The 20,816-nt window shown below is 45.8% G+C and overlaps 1 protein-coding gene across 1 annotated transcript in view; it reads right to left on the reverse strand.

The window, feature by feature from the left end:
- The window catches only part of Pitpnc1 (phosphatidylinositol transfer protein cytoplasmic 1), a 252,775-nt gene extending 233,604 nt beyond the window's left edge, over window positions 1-19,171 (reverse strand). The window contains exon 1 of the mRNA XM_051179490.1: window positions 18,133-19,171. Within this exon, the coding sequence (XP_051035447.1) occupies window positions 18,133-18,180 (48 nt within the window). The 5' untranslated portion in view covers window positions 18,181-19,171. The remainder of the gene's footprint in view (window positions 1-18,132) is intronic.
- Between the last annotated feature and the right edge of the window lie 1,645 nt (window positions 19,172-20,816).

Consider the following 20,816-nt stretch of genomic DNA (forward strand, 5'->3'; position numbering starts at 1 on the left):
TCCTGAGGATTCAACATCTTCTTCTGGTCTTCATGAGCACCAAACACACACACACACCTGCACTCGTGAACATGCACACAAACATTCATACTGTGCTCAAGCGTGCTCTTGAGAGTCACACAGACATGCATGTGATCAAAACATCAGTATACATAATCAAAGTGGCTGTGATGTCTGTAATCCCAGTGCTCAGGAGGCTGAGGCAGAATTTAAAGCCAGATGGGGCTACAGAGAGAATTCAAAGTTAACCTGGGCTACATATAGAGATCCTATCTCTCATGCCCACCAAAAAAAAAAAATTAAAATTAAAGATTTTTACAAAATCAACACTGAGAGAGAGGGATGGGGGACAGGAGGAGAGAAGGAGAAGGAAGGGGAGACAGATAGAAACTCCAGGAGAGAGTGAACAGGCGTGTGAACAATTCTGTAAGTATCAGCTAATTTTAAATACACTTGCCCTTCTCAGAAATGTTTATCTTGAGAAGCCAAAAGGGGATTACTCCATTTAGATAACTAATAGTGTAATTATTACCTTTTAACAGAAAAAGCAACTACCAAGCTCTTTTTTTCAGCCAGATCTTGGCAAGAAAACACATCTAAATACAACCATATCTATAGGTTGTAAGTCATCCTGTCCAAAACTGTAATTACACTTGGCTAAATCCAAATTTTCACCACACATAGTCCAAAAGAGGTAGACAATTTTGTTTGGTTCTGGTTTGGTTTTTCAAGGTAGAGTTTCTTGGTGTAGCCCTGGCTGTCCTGGCATTCACTCTATAGACCAGGCTGGCCTTGAATTTGTAGAGAACCACCTGTCTCTGCCTCCTGAGTGCGGGGTGTGCCACCACCGCCTGGCAGGAGGTGAACAATTGAACTGTGACCCTGTAGAGTTTCCATCTGGACATGCTGTCTTTATAAAAGGGGGAAACGCCCTAAGAAAGAATAATAGCAATATTCAAGCCTGGCGTGGTAGCTCAGGCCTGTAATCCCAGCACTCAGTAATCCCAGAGGCTGAGACAGGAGGAGGCAGAATGCTCAAGGCCAGTTTGGGCAACAGACTTCTAGACCAATGTAGGCTACATAACAAGACTGTTGTGGTACAAAAGCATGGGTGGGTTGTAGAGATGTAGTTCAGAGTTCCTAGATTCCCAGCATTCAGATGGAGGCTCACAACTGTCTGTACCTTAGCGCCTGCAGATCCAATGTCCCCTTCTAAACCTCCCTGGGTACCAACCACAAAAGTGGTGCACAAACGTATATGCAGGCAAAATACTCATACATATAACATAAAAGCAAATTTTAAAGTAACATGTAGCTCTGGATGTCCTGGAACTTGCTCGGTAGACCAGGCTGGCCTTGAACTCACAAGAGATCCTCCTGCCTCTGCCTTCTGAGTGCTGGGATTAAAGGAGTGTGCTGCAACCACCACCCAAGCACTTACAATAACTTTTTTTTTTTTTTTTTTTTAAGAAAAAAAAAGCAAAGAAAAAATGGAAAAGAATGTCCCATCTTCAATAGACTGGGGTTAAGTCTCCAGCTTGTGAGGTATAAATCATGCCCCAGTAACCAAATACAACTCAAGTTACCAAGCTTTCTGCATGTGGGAGGGTTAGATAACCACAATTCCTTATCTCTCACCCCTGGCCATTAAGCAAAAGAGCTATTTTCTTAGCATTTTTTTGAGCACTGAGAAAGCCAAGCTCAGCAACCACAGTTTGTAAAAGAAGGTGATGCATGTGTGCTGCCATTTCAGAAGAAGTCAAACTCAGCAAGATGTTCCCAAGAGAGCCTTATGTCACCAGGATACCAACCCCAGCAAACTACAAATCCAGAAGACATGACCCATGGGGGCTCAAGCACAAGTTTCTCTTCTAGCAACTCCTATCTTTAGGAAAACCTCCTATCCAAGCGATAGAATGATGGTAACCAGAGAGGCAGAGAGAGGGCTGGAGGAGGAAGGAGCTGTGGGTGACACATAGAGTTTGGTGACACACACCTGCTGTCCTAACTACCCGAGGGGCTAAAGAGGTCAAGACCAGCCTGCTCTGAACCTGGTGGTGCACACCTTTGGTCCCAGAAGGCAGAGACAGGCAGATCTCAGTGAGAGTGATGTTGGTCATGTCTACACAGCAAATTACAGGCCTGGCAGAGTATGCATTGACGCTATCTTTAAGACAAAACAAAACCACCCTGAATCACAAAGTGAGACCCTGATTCACAAAAATAAGAGGAGGAAGGGGAGGAGGCTTGGCAAGATGGCTGGGCAACTTGGTGAGTAAAGGCCCCTATCACAATGCATGATAACCTCAGTCCGATCCCAGGGACTCACATCATGGTAGAAAGAACCAACTCCTGCAAGTTGACCTCTGACTCCCATATTCATACACACAATAAATAAATGTAATAAAAATTATAATATCTAATGAGAGGCTCAAGATGTAGCTCAGTGGTACATACAGATCTGGATTCAATCCCCAGCATTAACAAAATACTTATTATTATTGATGATGATGATGATGGGAAAGGGATAATCAAGTTTTCTCTGATGTAACATCACTAAGTATCTCAGCCACACTCCAGGGCAAGCCCCAAGCACAGGAGTCATTGACCACACAAAACAGACTCCGTATTTTGTTTTTATTGGTGTATTTTGTCTTACTGGGGGTTTTTTGTCTTGCTTTTTTTTTTTTTTTTTAAAGATAAAGGGAGAGAAAACTTGAAGTTGGGTTGGTAGGGAGGGTGAGGAGGATCTGGGAGGAACTGGGGTAGGGGAAAGGGATGTGATATTGTATGAAAATATTAATAAAATATATAAGAATTAAAATAAAAATTTAGTGAGACCCAGATGGTTAGCTATGGAACCAAAAGCCCTATTTGTAGACATCATTAAGAATGGCAAGATGGGAAATGTTTCAGTGTTCCTGTGTTAATGAGCCATCATACTGAGTTAAACATTCATAAAATTCCAAGAAAATAAGGTATCGTTTTAACCGTACTTCCTCACTGAGAAAGGAGCCCGATTAATGACCGTTTCTACCTCGTACAGGAATAGAAGCATTACCTCCAATCAAATATTCTGCCTTGCACTTTAGTAGAACACTCATCAGTACCAACTCCACTTGTCTGAAATGCTTCAAAGATTCGTGGTATTTTTCTTATTTTAGTTAAGTATTTTGAAGCCACTGAACTTCTTTTCAGTTAAAGGACAATATAGCAGTTCCTTGGAATTCAAACAGTAGCACTCCGGCTAGTGTTATAAAAGCAAAGGTTAGAACTGGGGGCTGGAGAGATGGATAACTCCACTGTTAAGAACATTTACTTCTCTTCCAGAAGAGCCAAAATAAACTTTTCTACTTTTTAAGATGGTTACCTCAAGTATTTTGTTATAGTAGTAGTACATGACCATTGTCCACCAATGTGAATGGTCTTAGTGCCACTAAAAAACAATGAAAATAGCCAGACATGGTGGAGCACACCTTTAATAAAAACAGCTAAGCATGGTGGTAGACAACTTGATCCCTAACACTTGAGAGGCAGGTAGATCTCTGTAAGTTTGAGGCCACTCTGTAATGCATTCCAGACTAGCCAGGGCTATACAAGCTGTCTCAAACAAGCAAAAACAAAATCAAAGCTGAGCTTGGAAAGCAGAGTCAGGCGCATCTCTGTGATTTTGAGGCCAGCTTGGTCTGCAGAGCAAGTTCCAGGACAGCTAGGACTGTTGCACAGAGAAACCCTATCTTGGAAAACCAAAACAACAACAAACAAAAAAAAAAGCAAAAAAAAAAGCAAACCAAGAAAAAAAAAAAAAAAAAAAAAAACAAAGTTGAAAATAAAAAAAATGTCCTCAGATTCCATTTCCTTACATGGTTCCCCATCAGCATTACTGAAATAAATGTTATAACCTAAAATGAATTATCAATCCTTAACTGAAAGTGTAAATCCTGTGTGTGTGAGAGAGATGCATGTATATGTGAGCTTGTATATAAGGATGTACATGTGAGGACATGTAAGGACGTACATGTGAGAACATACATGTGAGGATGTGTGAGGACATACATGTAAGGACATACATGTGAGAACATACATGTGAGAACATACATGTGAGGATGTGTGAGGACATGCATGTGAGGATGTACATGTGAGGACATGCATGTGAGGATGTGAGAGGACATACATGTGAGGATGTATAAGTATGTACATGTGAGGATGTACATGTCAGGATGTGTGAGGACATACGTGTGAGGATGTGTGAGGACATACATGTGAGGATGTGCGAGGACATACGTGTGAGGATGTATAAGTATGTACATGTGAGGATGTACATGTCAGGATGTGTGAGGACATACGTGTGAGGATGTACATGTGAGGACATGCATGTGAGGATGTATAAGTATGTACATGTGAGTATGTACATGTGACGATGTACATGTCAGGATGTGTGAGGACATACGTGTGAGGAGGCTGAAGGAGGGTGTCAGGTGCTCTGCTCTAATTCCCCACCTCATTCACCCCTTAAGACACGGTCTCTTACTGAACCTGGCACTGGGCAGGCAGCCAGCAAGCTGGGGGTTGGAGATGGTGTAGTGGTTGGGGAACCTGGGTCTCCTGTCCCACCACCATCCCTGACACCCAACACACACAGCTGCAAGCCCGGTTTTGTTTGTTTTTTTGGTTTTTGTTTGTTTTGTTTTTTGTTTTGTTTTGTTTTTTTTTTTGAGTCAGGGTCTTTCTACACGTAGTCCTGTGATGTTCTGGAATTAGATATGTAGACCAGGCTGGCCCAACTCAAAAATCGCCTGCCTCTCCCAAGCGCTAGGATTAAAGGCATGCACCACGATACCCATCTTCAGGTTAAGATTTTGTTTTACTGTTATTTTTTGATCTAGATGAACATGCTAGATATTCACTCTACCACTGAACAAAAGCCTCTCAAAGTAATAATCTTCAAGCTAATTTTTTTTTTTCAAGGCTCAAGAGATGGCTCAGCACTTGCTAGCCTTACAGAGGACTGCAGTTCAGTTCCCAACACCCACATCAGGTGGCTGGCTCCCAGCTCCAGCTCCAGCGGCTCCAGTGTCCTCTTTTGGCTTCTGCAGGCACCTATACTCATGTGTATATATCCCACACACTGACACACATATACAAAAATAAATAACAAACCCTTATTTTTCAAATAAATATTTTATTCTAGGGGCTGGAGGTATGGCTCAGTGGTAGGGCACCTCCCTGGAATGTGCAAGGGTCTAGCTCTGATTTCTAGAACCTTCTCTCTGAGAAAGGATTTGTTGGTCCACGTAAAGTTAGGACTCTGAAAGAGTAATATTAATTTGCCTGTTTGGTTTGTAAACTGTCTTAGGAAGCAATGCTAAGAAAGCTGAGTCAGCTGGGCGATGGTGACGCATGCCTTTAATCACAACACTCAGGAGGCAGAGGCAGGCAGATCTCTGTGAGTTCAAGACCAGTCTGGTATACAGAGTGTGTTCTAGGACAGCCAGGGATACACAGAGAAACACTGTCTCAAAGAAAGAAAGAAAGAAAGAAAGAAAGAAAGAAAGGAAGGAAGGAAGGAAGGAAGGAAGGAAGGAAGGAAGGAAGAAAGAAAGGGAGAAAGGGAGGAAGGGAAAGGATAGAGGGAGGGAGGGAGGAAGGAAGAAAGGGAGGAAGGAAGGAAGGAAGGAAGGAAGGGAAGAAGGAAGGAAGGAAGGGAAGAAGGAAGGAAGGAAGGGAGGAAGGAAGGAAGGGAAGAAGGAAGGAAGGAAGGAAAGAAGAAAGGAAGGAAGGAAGGAAGGAAGGAAGGAAGAGCTGAGCCAAGGCTGGGGCTCAGTGGTAGAGCGGTTGCCTAGCACCCATGAGGTCCTAGGCTCAACCCCCAGTGCTGCAGTGGGGGAGAACAAGCCTGGGACATTGACGAGCAGCATCTCTGGGGTGGCAAACATGAAGCTCTGAGCCGTACATTTTGATCATTTCTAAGGTCGCAGACCTTCCAATGTGCTTACTCCCAAGTGAACAGTTTGAGGTTTTCTGAGGACCAGCGTGGCCTGTCTGTTCCCAGAGTTATTTTCAGACACTAATTTTGATCGAGTCACAGGTGTCCCTACAGATGATGCTTCTGAAAACCAAAGGTTTCTGCTGCCATTAAAAGGAACAATTTCCAGGAGTGTAGGGGTGGTGCTCTTTTTAGATCACAAATGACAAAAGTTCTTTTCAAATGGGAATATGATTCATTATTAAAGTTGTACAGAACAAGTTGCTCAGCTTAATGCTTATGTTAAGAGGCTCTATCACCCCTTTTATGGGACCAAATCTTGCTACATTGTCCTGTCTGGCATTGAAAAATGTCAATCAAACCCTTTTTGTTGTTTGTTTATGGTGGTAATGGTTGGTGCTGGGAATCAGACCCAGAGTCCATTCACAGATCAAACTTTTTTTTACATATAAGATTTATTTATTTAGTATGTATACAGGGTTCTGTCTGCATGTATCCCTGCATGCCAAAAGAGGGCACCAGATCTCATTCCATCTGTTTGTGAGCCATCATGGGGTTGCTGGGAATTGAACTCAGGACCTCTGGAAGACCAGCTAATGTTCTTAACTGAAGAGCCATCTCTCCAGTCCCCAATCAAGCTTTAACATTCATAGTTTCAAATGAGTCTCCTGTGCTGCCTCCATGAAGCGTCTACACTGCCTAGCTTACAAACACACAGACAAAAGTACTGCCCGGTGGGCAACAGAGACTCAGGACTGATCAAAGAGCTGAGAGCAGGTGACTGCTGTAAATGGGGAGGCAGGGGGAGTTAGGGGTTGCTGTGGGGAGGAGGCACAGTCGATGGTGTAGCACTGGTAGTTTCCCGTGTTCAAGTAAATAAGACACACACACACACACACACACACACACACACACACACACACACACACACGCCGCCCCTACAGGCATTCCCTAATTGAATAGTAGATCACAGGAAAAAAGACAAAGTCTGGAGGGTGGGGGCGGGGACTTCTTTGGTGAGAAGAGACTTGGTGAGAAGGGGAGGAAGATAATATAATGGGTGGAGCAAGACCAAAATACATTACACGTGCGTTTATAATTGAGGAGAAATAAAAAAGCTAAATAAGTAAACTACAGCCAAGCCACACCCCACCCCACCAAGCCCTCCCTCGTGCCACAGGGTAACTGGCTGGTTCTTGGCTGCAAGTGACAGAGTCAGGAGCTTACACAATTTATATGTCAGACAGAGCGGAGATGGCTAAAATAAAGAGGGCGGATGTGCAGCCCCAGGCTTTCTAGGGACTGTGCAGTCCTACACAAGGCTTTCCAGGAAGCTTGCGTGTAAGACTCAATAACGGGTTGTATTGCGATCTATTAGCTGCCCATGTAAGTCATACAGAATCACAAACCCAAAGGCAAGACATAGTGAGACTTTGCCATCATCAGAATAAATTAACGGCCAGGTACCTCTGCAAAGACTGAGGTTCCAGAACCAGGGTGGCTGAGGCAGGAGTATCCCAATTTCTAAGCCAGCCCAGAATAGACAGCTCAAAATTATTTAGTCTTGAGAATTTAAAAAAAAAGGAAAAAGAATAATGAATATGTGGGGCTGAGGGTAGAGCCCCAGGGTGGAGTGCTTGCCCCAGCAGCAACGGTAGAGAAAGGAACGCCTACTGTACATAAAACAGATGCCAGGAACTATAAAGAATCAAGCAAGTAAGACCCGTTGGAGGCCTGGTGTGGTGGTGCAGGCCTTTAAGTCCAGAACTCAGGAGGCAGAGGCAGGAAGATCTCAATTAGTTCAAAGCCAGCCTGGTCTACTTAGTGAGCTTCACCAGGACAGCCAGGGCTACAGAGTTCCTGATAACCCAGTGAAGGTTTAAACAATTTAGTTAAAGTAAAACTTAAATTAGTGATTTTCTACTCTTTGATACACTTCTTTTAAATCAAACTTAAGATAGCTGAGCAGCAGTGGCATTTGCCTTGGGAGGCAGAGGCAGGTGGATCTCAGAGCTTGAGCACAGCCTGGTCTACAGAACGAGTTCCAGGACAGCCAGGACTACACAGAGAAACCCTGTATGTATGTGTGTTTGCATATGCATCTATGTGCTTGTCTGAGTATACCTGTGTTTATGTATTGGTGTTATATATCTGAGTAGATATGTGTGTGTGAATGTATGTCTCTATGTGTGAATATTCATGTGTTTTTGTGTCTATGAGTTTTTCTGGTTCTGTGTGTGTGTCTGAGAAAGAGAGAATGAATTTGAGGCCAGGGAGCAATCTTTGGAGATTAGCCACTTAGATTAAGGGCTTAAATAACATTATTACAGGGTGTCATCAAATCACATTTGTTTGGCCACGCTTTCTTGGGATGATTCAGTCTGAGGAAGAAACACCACCCTAGAACAGAATGCTGAGGGACTTAAAGGAGCTGATGATTTTTTTTTTGTGCTTGGGGACAATTGGAGTTCTAGACAGTCATGCTTCAGCTGAACTTAAAAGGAAGAAAGAAAAAAACGGGGTTGAGTCGATGGCTCAGTGGGTGAGAGCACTTGCTGAACAAGCCTGAGGACGAGAGTTCGTATCTGTAGCACCCATCTAAAGAGCCAGCATGGTACATGGGCCTGGGACCTCAGAACTATGTGTGGAAATGGAGATCATTGAGGTTTGCTGGCTGGCAGACTAGTTCCAGATTGAGTGAGAGACTCTGTCTCAAGGGAGTAAGATAGAGAGTGATAAAGAACACTAATATCCTTCTCTGGCCTCCATGTACACACACACACACACACACACACCAGGACATGATGACACAGGCCTGTGATGTCAACATTTGGGAAGCGAAGGCAAGAGGATCATTGAGTTCAAGGCCAGTCTAGGGAAATCCTAACTCCAAATAAATAAGTAAATGATAAAAAGTTAAGAGAAGTAGAGTGAGTCACATTTAGATCCAGGACTTGACTTCCACCATGTCTAAAGAGGCATTTGTTTTAAGTGCTCTTTCTGTCGACGTGCTGGGAAATGAAAAAGTGAGTCACTTAATCCTCGCTGTTAAAGTCTTGGTGAGCTCTGACTTCAGTATTTCTAAGTCAACAAACATCATTGCATGATGCTGTTCATGCAGTTAGCCAGGAAGTGGTGGGTGACCCCAGACTCCTTCCTTTGTCATCATTTATAAAGCCAGTGGCCAAGACAGATGTCCTGGGCTTTGACTTCCACCACTAACCACATACAGAGTGATGTGCCTTGCCTAGTCCAGGGGGGTCACCTAGACAGAAGTGACTGAGACACAGTTTAAATGGCCAAGGAGCCTAGATGTCAGCGGACCTCTGGTAGACATTACCACCACCAAGAAGTGCTATCTGAGTAAACACAACTCCTGAACAGGGATGCTGGGTCTACTTTGTCTGGGAGACTCAGCAAAGGAGCCATTTCAAGAGATGTCCTGAGGCTCGAAGGTGCTGTTCCTCTCATCATGGTGTCCTCCAACCTCCACGCACTGTGAGGGGTTTACCAGGATGGTCCTTACAAGCCAAGACCTCAAAGATCTACAGTACCCTACAGCCAGCAATAGATGTGTTTCTCTCCCTAGTTCTGACCTACATCACAGCCATCTGGTTCAAATCTGGCACACACGCCTTTTTCCCACACTGTCTCAGAAGATGACATGATTTTCTGGAGAGCTATCTAGATCCGAAACAGCTACAGGCTTTTCCTCCAGAACAGGGACCACATCTTTTAAATTCACCCATTTCCAACTCAAACCTTCGGAAGTTGGTGCTCAGTAACTCTGTGAACCTCTTTAACTTTTATTTTTGATTGTGTATATTAGTGTGTGAATGCTGGTGCACACCTGCCACAGTGTAAATATTCAGTTCTGAGGATAATCCCAAGGTAAACCTCACCTTCCACCTTGTTGGAGACAGAGAACATCTGTTGTTTTCCTGCTGCTGGCATAGGCCAGATGAGCTGGCCCCAAGAGCTTCCAGAAAACCTCTCAGCTGCCTCCAGACACTTTTGTTATGTTTCCAGCTTTTACGGGGATGATTGAGATTCAAACTGGGGTCCTCATGCTTGTGCAACAAGTGCTTTTACCTTGAGCCACCTCCCGAGATCATCTCTTGAACCATGTTTAAAAGCTTTACTGAGTTTTACTTTACATAGCAATCCAATTGCTCCTCTCCTGTCCCTGGTGCAAGACCCTGCACACTTTAGCAAGTACTCGGCTATTAAGCTGCACCCCCACCCAGCCCAAAATCATTAGTTCCGAAACAGTAATGACCTCTCCAGTGTCCTCTGTTCCCTGAGCTCCCGAAAGGCAGTAATTGTGTCTATCTCATTTGCAGCACAGTCCCCAAACACGAGATGCCCAGCAGGAGGCCAGGGATGTATCAGGGAAATGAATACTTCCATCATGGCCCAAATACCAACATGTGCCATGTGCCATGGCACCTGGATCTTCTTACTGTTGAAGATTTATTCTGCCCAAGTGGTGGCACACATCTTTAATCCCAACAGAGAGATCGAGTAGCTAAGGGTGGTGGATCTCTGTGACATGGAAGCCACCATCTTCTACAAAGCGATTGTAGGCCAGCCAAGGCTACAGAGAGCCATCCTATCTCAAATGTTGTTTGCTTGGTTTTTCCTTTGACATGGGTGTGTCAGAGGACAGAAGCAGGCTCCGGCCTCCTTTGGGTGGGGTGACACACAAAAGCGCCTTTCACCCCTATGTGGGTGCTGGGAACAGAACCTCAGTCGTTTGCAAGAACAGCTAATGTCCAACCCCTGAGTCATCTTTCTAGCCTCAACCTTTTTTTTTTTTTTTTTTTTTTTTTTTTTTGTGAGTTAGACAAATACTTTACCAACCACAAGGCATCCCCAGCCCGAGAAGGTTATCTCAGAGGGGGTGGTCAGAAAACAAAGGGGCCAACAGGGGTTGGTTGGTTGCAGGCCCATCCCAAGGCTCATTTCTATTGAGCTCTACTTAGTGTGCGTGGAAAGTGGGCCATGCTGAGTAACTCCCTGTATGTGAGAGCTATATTTTCTATAAAGTTAAAAAAAAAATTGAATGACTTTCTATTCTTCAGATGACCAATTTTGAAGTTTATAATATGTTTGATACACTTGAGCTTGGTCTGCCCAATAGCCTAGCCAAAAAAAAAAAAAAAAAAAAAAAAAAAAAATCTCCACTGGGAATCCCACAAAATTTCCAGTTTCTAGGAGGAGTCTGGGAGACCTAGGGATGTAATCTAGAATTTGCCTTTTCATCTCTCATGGGGCATAATCTGTCACACCCACAGACTCCCTGACTTCTCCATATCTATTAGATAAGGTCCAGACCTCAGCCTTTTTACCCCAAGGGGGGGGGGGTAGAAATATTTCCTACTTTTCAAAAAGGTTTTCGGAGTTACCTAAACTATCCAGACCTCTAGCCATCCAATAGCAAGCTGGACACCATCCAGGCCTGCCAATCAGGGAACCTAGCCTTCACTCCCACCCAACAGCCTGGATGTACTTTTCCAATGATTACTACTACTGAAAGGCACATTGCCAGGTGTGGTGGCACTTACACTAATCGAAGCACAGTGGAAGGAAGGGAATGGATCTCTATGCGTTCAAGGCTAGCCTGATCTACACAGTGAGTTCTAAGCCAGCTAAGGCTACATAGTAAGACCTTGTCTCAAAACTGAACAAACAAATGTTGATGGCTTTGACACTATGTACACACACACACACACACACACACACACACACACAAACAAACCTGGGGATAAGCTGGGTAAGCTCTACTAGATCTCCTTTGAATACCAATCAGTACAATCCCCTACTTTTTAGAACCTTAGGGTTGGGGCTGGAGAGATACTCAGAGGTGAAGGGACCCCAGTTTTGGATCCCAGCACCCACATGGCAGCTCACAATCACCTACAACACTAGTTCCAGGGATCTAACACCCTCTTCTGGCCTCCATGGTCACTGCATTCACGTGTTACACATACATAAACACAGGCAGGAAAACATTCATACTAAAATTTTTTTTTTAAAGAAAAAGAAAGAAAAGAACCTTAGGGTTGAAGGCAGAGTACATGCCTAGCATGCCCAAGACCATGGGTTTGAGACCCCATCAACAATCTCCACCTACTAGCTTACTACTCTCTATCAAATGTGACATTCAACTCCCTCCATTTTGTTAAGGGCAGTATGCATTTTTATTCCCTCAAGGCCCAGAATCTGTTCCCAATGACAGGTGTCCCCTTAAATGACCGGGGAAGTGCAGTGTCCCTTCCCGTACAAAGTCAACTTGCCGGCCCACCAGCAGACCTACATCTGTTCCTTTTCTATTCCATTAGTGGTGAAAGCTTGCACTTATCCATTAACCCTCCGTGCCACTCAGGAGCAAGACTAGAGTGCTGCATGATAGCAGGGTGGCTTTGGGAACACTGTTTACTCTCACTGACTGACACTGGCAAAGGAAGCTGCTTGGATCACTCAGAAATCACACTCATGGTCCTAGCCTTGGTTCCTCTCAACTGGGGACAGTCAGAAAATTTAAAACAAAAGATTAAAAAAAATTAAAAGATGTTTTCCATACTCCAAGGAGCCTATAGCCTCATATTCAAGGGTACCACTTTGTCCAACACACAAAGTAGTTGATGGCATCAGCCTTAAAACCCTCTTTCCTTCTAGAAGGTCTGCAGGGTGCTTGCAGAAGCACTCTGTCACAATTTCCAATGGAGAGGGAGAAAGGGAAGAGAGGAGCTGACCCATCTACTTCCTAGAATCTCCATCCATCCCTAGCATCTTCATTTGCATCCTGGGGCCAGAGGGTCCTGGGTAGAGTGCTAGCTGTCCACCAGAACAGAGCACAAAATGACATCCTGTGTGCAAAGATACCATTCTTCCTTTTTCTTTTTGTCTCTTTCCTTGAAGAGATGAGATGTTTCTGGTTTTTTTTTTTTTTTTTCATTGTGAAACAGCAAATCCCTAAAAATCCCTAAAGAGCACAAATGAATCCCTACCTGTACACACATTAATGGGAGGGTAGCCAGGACTTTTGTTTTTAAGAAATACAGTTTTAAATGGTTTTGTGCTTTATTTTAAAAACAAAAACTAAGATACATACCTTATATTCTCTTAGGATGGGCTTAGCTTTTTTTTTGGGGGGGGGGATCATCTTTTTCTTATCTGTTTATTTACTTATTCACTTATTTATTTAGTCTCACCAAATAGCCCAAGCTGACCTTGAACTGCTTTTTTTATAATAATTTTGTGTATTCAGTTTTGTTTTGCTGCATGAATGAATGTGGGCGTGTGTGTCTGGTGCCCTAAGAGGTTAGAGGAAGGAATTGGATCCCATGGTAATGGAGTAATAGATCATTATGAGACACCATATGGGTGTTGGGAATGAAATCCAAGTCCCCTACAGGATCAACAAGTGCTCTTTTTTATTTATTTATTTTGACTTTTTGAGACTGGGTTTCTCTGTGAAATAGTCCTGGCTGTCCTGGAACTAATACATTCTATAGACCAGGCTGACACAAAAATCTGCCCACCACTTCCAAGTGCTGGGATTAAAGGCATTGGCTACCACTGCCCAGAGCAGCAAGTGCTTTTAACTGCTAAACCCTTTCTCAGGTTCTTGGCTTGGAACTGTTAATTCTATAGTCTCTGTCTGCCTGTTGCTAGGATTATAGGCATGCACCATCACACCTAGGTAATGTTTGTTTGTTTGTTTGTTTTTAGGTGCTAGGGACTTACCATAGAACTTCATGAATGCTATGCAAACACTTCCACACTAGACACACTTCCAGTAGGTTCTAACAGGGACTATAGTTCTGTGTCCCCTGGGTAGATACAAGGTATGAGTCACCAAGCTGCCTCCTGTCTGTGGACATACTATACAGCTGCATGGGGCTTGGGAATAACATCTGCTACCAACTGGGATCACAGAGAAAGAAACCAAAGCCCTTGCAGCCTCCTGTGAAACAGGTTCATACCAGAGATCAGAGGCCCTGTCCCAACCCAGCCATCCACCTTAGCTATGAGACAGGCAATCGATGAGCCCTCCACAGCCCTCAAGTCCTCTGGGAAACAAAAGAACGTGGCTATAGACACCACAAATACATGGCACTTCCAAGTCTAAAATTTCAGAATCTTCATTCAGATGAACACAACATCTTCCTAGTTATAGCAACTGTCAGCCCCACCCCCAACCCCTAGTCAATATCTTCCCACCCGGCTTACGTTTAGTTCAAAGATGGCTGTATTTAACACCAGCCGGAGTTTTTTGTGTGTTTGGTTTTGCAGAGTTGTCTTTTGTTGTTGTCTTTAATTAAAGTTAACCCATAAAGGGCTATGGAATGTCTCATCCAGTCAAAGTACTTTTGCCACTAAGCCTGGTGACCTGGAGAGAACCCACAAGTTATGCTGATCTCCACATGGCATGCTCACAAATACAAATAAATGTATTTTTGTTTGATCATGGAGGGTTAGGAAGAGAATTCTGTCAGTAATGGGGGCGGGCAAGCATGGTGACTTGCTTGTAATCCCGAGGCAGAAACAGGCAGATCCCCAGGGCTCACTAGCCAGCCAGCCAAGCTGACTTGGCAAGCAGTTCCAGGCCAGTGAAAGGCCTTATTATCTAGAAGAAGAAGAAAAAAAGAGATGATCTGAGGTCTGAGGAAGGACACCCAAGTTTGTCCTCTGGGTTCAACATGTATACCAGCACACACACAATCACAATTAATCCATGGAATTTTACTTCTTAAATTCCTCTGTCTGCCTCTCTCTCTCTCTCTCTCTCTCTCTCTCTCTCTCTCTCTCTCTCTCTCTCTCTGTGTGTGTGTGTGTGTGTGTGTGTGTGTGTGTAATACTGGGGACAAGCCCAGAGTTTCAATCTTGCTAGACCAGCCTTCTTCCACTGAAATACACACAAACACCATTAACACTGCTCTAGGCCAGAGCTTGGCTCTCTTTTCTGTCTTTCAGAGCTGTTCTCTTTCCTGAAACTGGGGAACATTTTATGTGTTAAAGTAAGACTGGACATCATCGAGTAGAAGTCAATACTATCTGTAACATTTCAAAGGCCCCTGACTTTTTATTTCGATGATAATGTTGACTTTATGTTTTCAAGAAATGATTTTCCTTTTCCTGGATTAAACACTGCAAAGAGCAGGGTAAGGAAAAACAATGACAATACCAGCACGTTCCCACTCAATCCGATATTACCTAGTGGTTGGGCCTGGAACACCAGCATTTGGGGGTTGGGGCAGGGACAGAGTTTCATCACTGACTTCAAACTTCTTATAAAGCTGACAATTACTTTGAATTCTCCAAAAACACTTCAGCCTCTTGCCTCCATCTCCCACATGCTGGCACCAGCTACCGCACCTACACCTAGTAAGTCCTAACTCTCCACCAGAGGCCCGAGGTCAAGCAGGGACAGGGACTAAGGAAAGGGGACAGAGACAAGACACTGATTCTCCAAAACCCAGGCATTTGCTTCCTTGGCAAACCCCTAGCAAGTGCTACTAATTAACAGAAGTTAATCAGGAACAAGAAACAGAAGGTCCACACAGGTTGCATCAGGTCCAAAGGAGGCAGAAGTTGAAGCAAAAGTTTAGCCACGAGAGAGTATTTGGTTTGCAGTAACCATCTTCTGCAGCCTGACACTCAAGTTCCTCCACAGGGCTGAGTGTTAAGGTCAGTGGGGCCCCATCATGGGATGGTAGAGAGTGTGGGGTACTCCACCAGTTAGGACTCAAGTGTCTGACATCTGGCCAGCTAAATCTACTTCCCTTACCAATCACCTGACTTGGCTAATCCGAATTCTTCCTTTTTGAGACTTCCTATCTAAAGCTGCCCCCATTTGCATCGCCGACAAAATAGAGAAAAATTCCAAAACATGACCTCAGACTGGGGATGAAGCTCAGAAGCAGGATGCCTCAAGGTCATGTTCAATCCCCAGTACCACAAAGGGAATAAAATAAAAATTACAAATCAAAATATGACCTTATAGAAACTGAATCATATTTACTTTAGTCTAAATGAGTTACACATTAAATAATTTATAATTACCCTACAGGTAGAGTCTAGCTTCCTTGGCCAATTAAGAAAGGGCATTCTAGCCAGGTGTGGCAGTGCACGCCTTTAATCCAGCACTTGAGAGGCCAAGTCAGGCGGATCTCTGAGTCTTGAAGTCAGCCTAATTTACAGAGGAAGGAAGGAAGGAAGGAAGGAAGGAAGGAAGGAAGGAAGGAAGGGACATCCACCTATACCAATCAAGCATAGTTAATTCACTGAATACTAACATTGAACAAACAAATGTGGAGGGAAATGCTTAACTTAAGAAAACACCAGATGAACACCAACCAAGATAAAGAGATGTATGTTAGCAAGAAAGAAAGGCTGGGTAGGGTGACATGCACCTTTAATTGCAGATCTTTGGGAGTTTTAGGCCAGTTTGGTCTAGATAGATAGTGAGTTCCAGGACAGCCAGGACTACATAGAGGAACACTGTCTTAATATATAAAGAGTTGGCTCTTTTCTTGATTATCTGACAGTCTTTATACATTTCTTTCTCGAAGTCTCACCACTGCCCAAGGAGGCAGAAGACAGCCTGTTCATGCAGCACCATCAAGGGTGTGAGGGTGTGTGTGTGTGTGTGTGTGTGTGTGTGTGTGTGTGTTCAGTCCCATTCATTTGCCTTTCTTCATTCTCCACAAAGCTGTGTGCTGCTTCTCCATTAAAAAGGTTGAGGCACCCAACCACCTGGCTTCCACTGTTTAAGACCCAGCTCTAACTGCTGCCACCCGTGAAATGCATGCAAACTCCAAAGCTTGTTGATAAGGCTGTGGGGAGGAGGGGAGAATGGCCGAACTCTCCCTTACTCTTTGGCAGCCAGTGTCGTTTTTTAAACTTCAGGCTACTTTGATCTTGCCTTGGATTGTCCTAGGGTCTCACCTTAACACTGGCGCCAGATGCCAAAGGAAGATTGCTCGCCCCCTCGGGGAGCCAGCCATAGACAGAGTTACACAAAAGCACAGGGCCCCTTTCACAAAGTAGTGAGTGGATCACATGTCTGTTAGATTAAATGCACTGGTTTTAAATACAAACACATGCGGATCGCTGATTTCATTTGTTGCCACACCAAACCACACGAGTCTGTTTCAAATTGCCTTGGTGGCTTCATGTTCTCGCTGTGAGTCCCTGGACAGACGCAAAGCACTTGAGAAATACCCAAAAAGGTGGAGAGGAGAAAGGGGAACGAAAGGAAAGCCCGGGCCAGAGTGACCCTTACTGAGTCACCGTTTCCTGAATGGCGGAGCTCACTGTTGGGGGGAGGGGGGAGAGAGTCGGAAGAATGCAAGCTGACCTGCGCGTGCAGGCCGAGCCCTTGAGCGGGGAGCCCCCCACCCTGCAGCCCCGACACTCAGAGCGGGGCCCGGCGTGCTGGAGCGCCCTCCGGTGGCCACGCCGCAGGCCCCACCACTGGGGCTCTTCCCCAGACCACGCTCCCCGACGTAGAAGGAAGGAGACAAGCAGAAAGTTTCCGAGCCAGGCGGTCAGCAAAGGACAAGCCAGGTCCCGGAGGAAGCCTGGATGCTCCGGCTGGGCAGGAACCAGCGCCCAGACCGGAGGCGACAAGGAGAAGTTGGGGTTCTAGACGGACCCCTCCAGGCCTTCGACGTGCCCCCGGGCGGGACCCTAGTGGGCAGATCCCACTCGCGCGGGGTTTATCCTTGCAAACCCACCTTGTAAAAGGGACATGAGGATTGTGGATACCGCCACGGCGGGGTGCCCTCGACACCCCGGCCTCAAAGCATGCTTTGGGCTCTTGCTGGACTCTTTCTGTGCATTTGCTTAATTGGAGGGAGGGGGCGCAGCAGCTCCCTGTGACGCATTGTGGTCCCCAGTAATCTGAATCTAGATGTCCCTGAAGAGCCCACCTGGACTGCCCCGCCCCACCCCCACGCCACCTTTCTCCCGCCCGGGTGAAGAGTGGGAACGGCGAATTCCCTGCCTCCTCCCCTCCAGCCTCCAGGTTTGGGCGCCAGGGTAGCACCCGGGTTTCCCAGCCGCACGCCGTGGACACGCCGGCCGTGTGGTGGCGGCTGGAGACAGGGGCGGGCGAGGCCCGGCGCGGTGCCTACCTCGTCCACGGTGAGCGGCATGCAGATTCGGTACTCCTTCAACAGCATGGTCCTGCCGGCCGCGGACCGCGGGAAAGAAGGGGGCGTCCCAACAGATGAGCAAGGTTGGCGCCCAGCGGAAGGCGAGGACACTGGGAGCCGGTGAGCGAAGCAGCCCCGGCGGTGCGCTCAGCTCCTGGCTGCCTCCGGTCCGCCCCGGAGCATGTCAAGCTTCGAGTCCCGGTGTCTGTGACTCCCCCGCCTCCTTCCTCACGGAGATCAGCTCTCCCGGTATTGCAAAGTCAGGGACTGAGGAAAGGGAGACCGGAGGGAGATAGCTCGGATCGGCAGCCCGGGGCTGGTAGGCGCGGCCACCAGATCAGGACATACCCGGCGGCGGGCAAAAGAGGCAAGAGGGAGGGGGAAAAAAAAAAGATTTCTACAAATTCAAACAAATGCACAAAAGTCACCCTCTCGATCCTCGTCCGAAAGCAGAGCTGAACCTTGTGAGCCCCTTTTCCTCCGACCCGTCTACCCTGGGCTAATGTCACCAGGAACACATTGCCGCCCGAGCCGGCGATGCTGACTTTCCAAACAAAGGCTTGCTGGTCTCGTCTCTCCGGGCGGTAAACAAGATTTCCTGCTCTTTTTTAGGGCCAGTCCCCGAGTCTCCCCAGAGCTTAGCTGGGAGAGAAAAGGGAAGCCGCGGCCGCCAGGGCTCTCCCTGCTCTGGGCCCCGGGTGTCTCCAACCTCGGAGGGTGGCTGCCAGCGCCTTGCGCGCGTCCCCTCCCCCGAGTCCCTCGGCTCTGCGAGCGCTGTGCGTGCCCGTGAGTTTGCAGCTACCTCGCCGCGTCTGGAGACCGCGCCGAGCTGCAGTGTGCCTGGGGCCGGGAGGTGGGTGCGGGAGGAGCGAGCGCGACCAGGCTGACATCAGCAGCGGCCGCGGCGGGGAGGGTAGCCCCATCCGGCCAATGGGGAAATGGCAAAGAATGTGGAGGATTTAAACAAAACAGCATGTCTCTCCCTGCCAGACGCCAGGGCTGTCCCGGAACCCAGAGCAGCGAGTGCCGGGGAGGATCGCAAAGAGGGGCTATCCTGGACTGTTAAAACACTGAGTTCTGTTTTCAAATGTACCCTGGGTGCCATGGGGCTCTCTGCTTAGTCACTCTGGAAACGCTCTGTTTCCAAAGTGCACAAGTGTCTCCTGACTTTGGGGGCGGGGGTCTTCATAAATGCCCACTGGGAACGTTTTTCTCTGATAGGGTAAGCAAGAGAAGTGATGGTTTTGAGAAATGTGTTTTCCGAAGAGAGAGAGAGAGAGAGAGAGAGAGAGAGAGAGAGAGAGAGAGAGAGAGAGAGAGAGCACCCTGTCATCGCCTGTTACCTCTTGTGCCCTGGCTCTGCAGGCTTCCCAGAGCAGAAAGAACAGGTTTTCATGTCAGCACTCCTAAGTTCAAAAAGTCAGAGTGAAATGCCAATAAAAATGCCTGGGGTGTTGGTATTTCATCCATATTTAACAGATCTCACATTTTAACCCCAAGAAGCACATTCTTCAGTTACTCAGGAAGCAGCGTAAAGCTGCTGAGGTCTGGTTTTCATTTGTCTGGTATTCATTTTTTTAAGCTTTTTTTTTTCTAAAAATGAAAAATATGCACCCACTGCATGTAGGAGAATAATCTGTAAGCATCACTGGTTCTTGAATACATATACATAGCTATATATGTGTGTGTGTGTGTGTGTGTGTGTGTGTGTGTGTGTGTGTGAGGCAGAGAAACCTGCCTCAAAAAACCTTAAATAAAATAAAAAGTAAATAAACAAACCTATTTTTTGTTTGTTTTTTGTTTTGTTTTTTTCTGAGACAGGGTTTCTCTATAGCTTTGGAGGCTGTCCTGGAACTCACTCTGTAGACCAGGCTGGCCTCGAACTCAGAGATCCACCTGCCTCTGGAGTGCTAGGATTAAAGGTGTGTGCCACCAATGCCCAACAACAAACTTATTTTCTAGATAAATGCTTTCCCAAAGTTGGCCCAGGAACATTTACAGCAGCTAATTAATTAAAGCTAAACCAAATTCCTTAAGGTGGAGAATTTGTTTTTGGTTTTTAGAAGATGGTTTCTCTGTGTAGTCCTGGCTGTCCTGGGACTCACTCTATAAACCAGGCTGGCTTCAGAAGATAGAGCTCTACCTGCCTTTGCCTTCCAAGGGCTGAAATTAACATTTGGGCCATCACCACCCTTTGAGGTAGTGTTGAATAATGACACAATGGAAGCCAGTGAGACCAAAAAAAAAAAAAAAAATGTTTTTCTTTTTCCTTAGTGGCACTTAATCACCTTTGCAGTGGCATATCCTACACAGACCCCCCCATGTATTTTAAATTATCTCTAGACTACTTATACTATCTCATGCCATGCACATGCTATGTAAAAAGTTGTTATACTGCATTGTTCAGAGAATAACGACAGGGAAACATCTGCATGTGTTCAGTACAGTAGTGCTTTCTGTGTGTTTTTGATCTGGGTGTGGGGGGTCGAATCAACAGGCAAGGGACCCAGTCGCTGCTGGCTGACTATTCTCTCCCACCTCCTGATGCAAGATGACTTTCCCCACTGGATTCTCTTTTCCCTCTTCATCACCTTCTCTATTGCCTGGTCGTCCTAATAGTGAGCAAGCACAGCTCTAATGCTAGCACCTTGAAAGCCTTTTTT

Source organism: Phodopus roborovskii, unplaced genomic scaffold (genome assembly GCF_943737965.1).
Source record: "Phodopus roborovskii unplaced genomic scaffold, PHOROB, whole genome shotgun sequence".
NCBI lineage: Eukaryota > Metazoa > Chordata > Mammalia > Rodentia > Cricetidae > Phodopus > Phodopus roborovskii.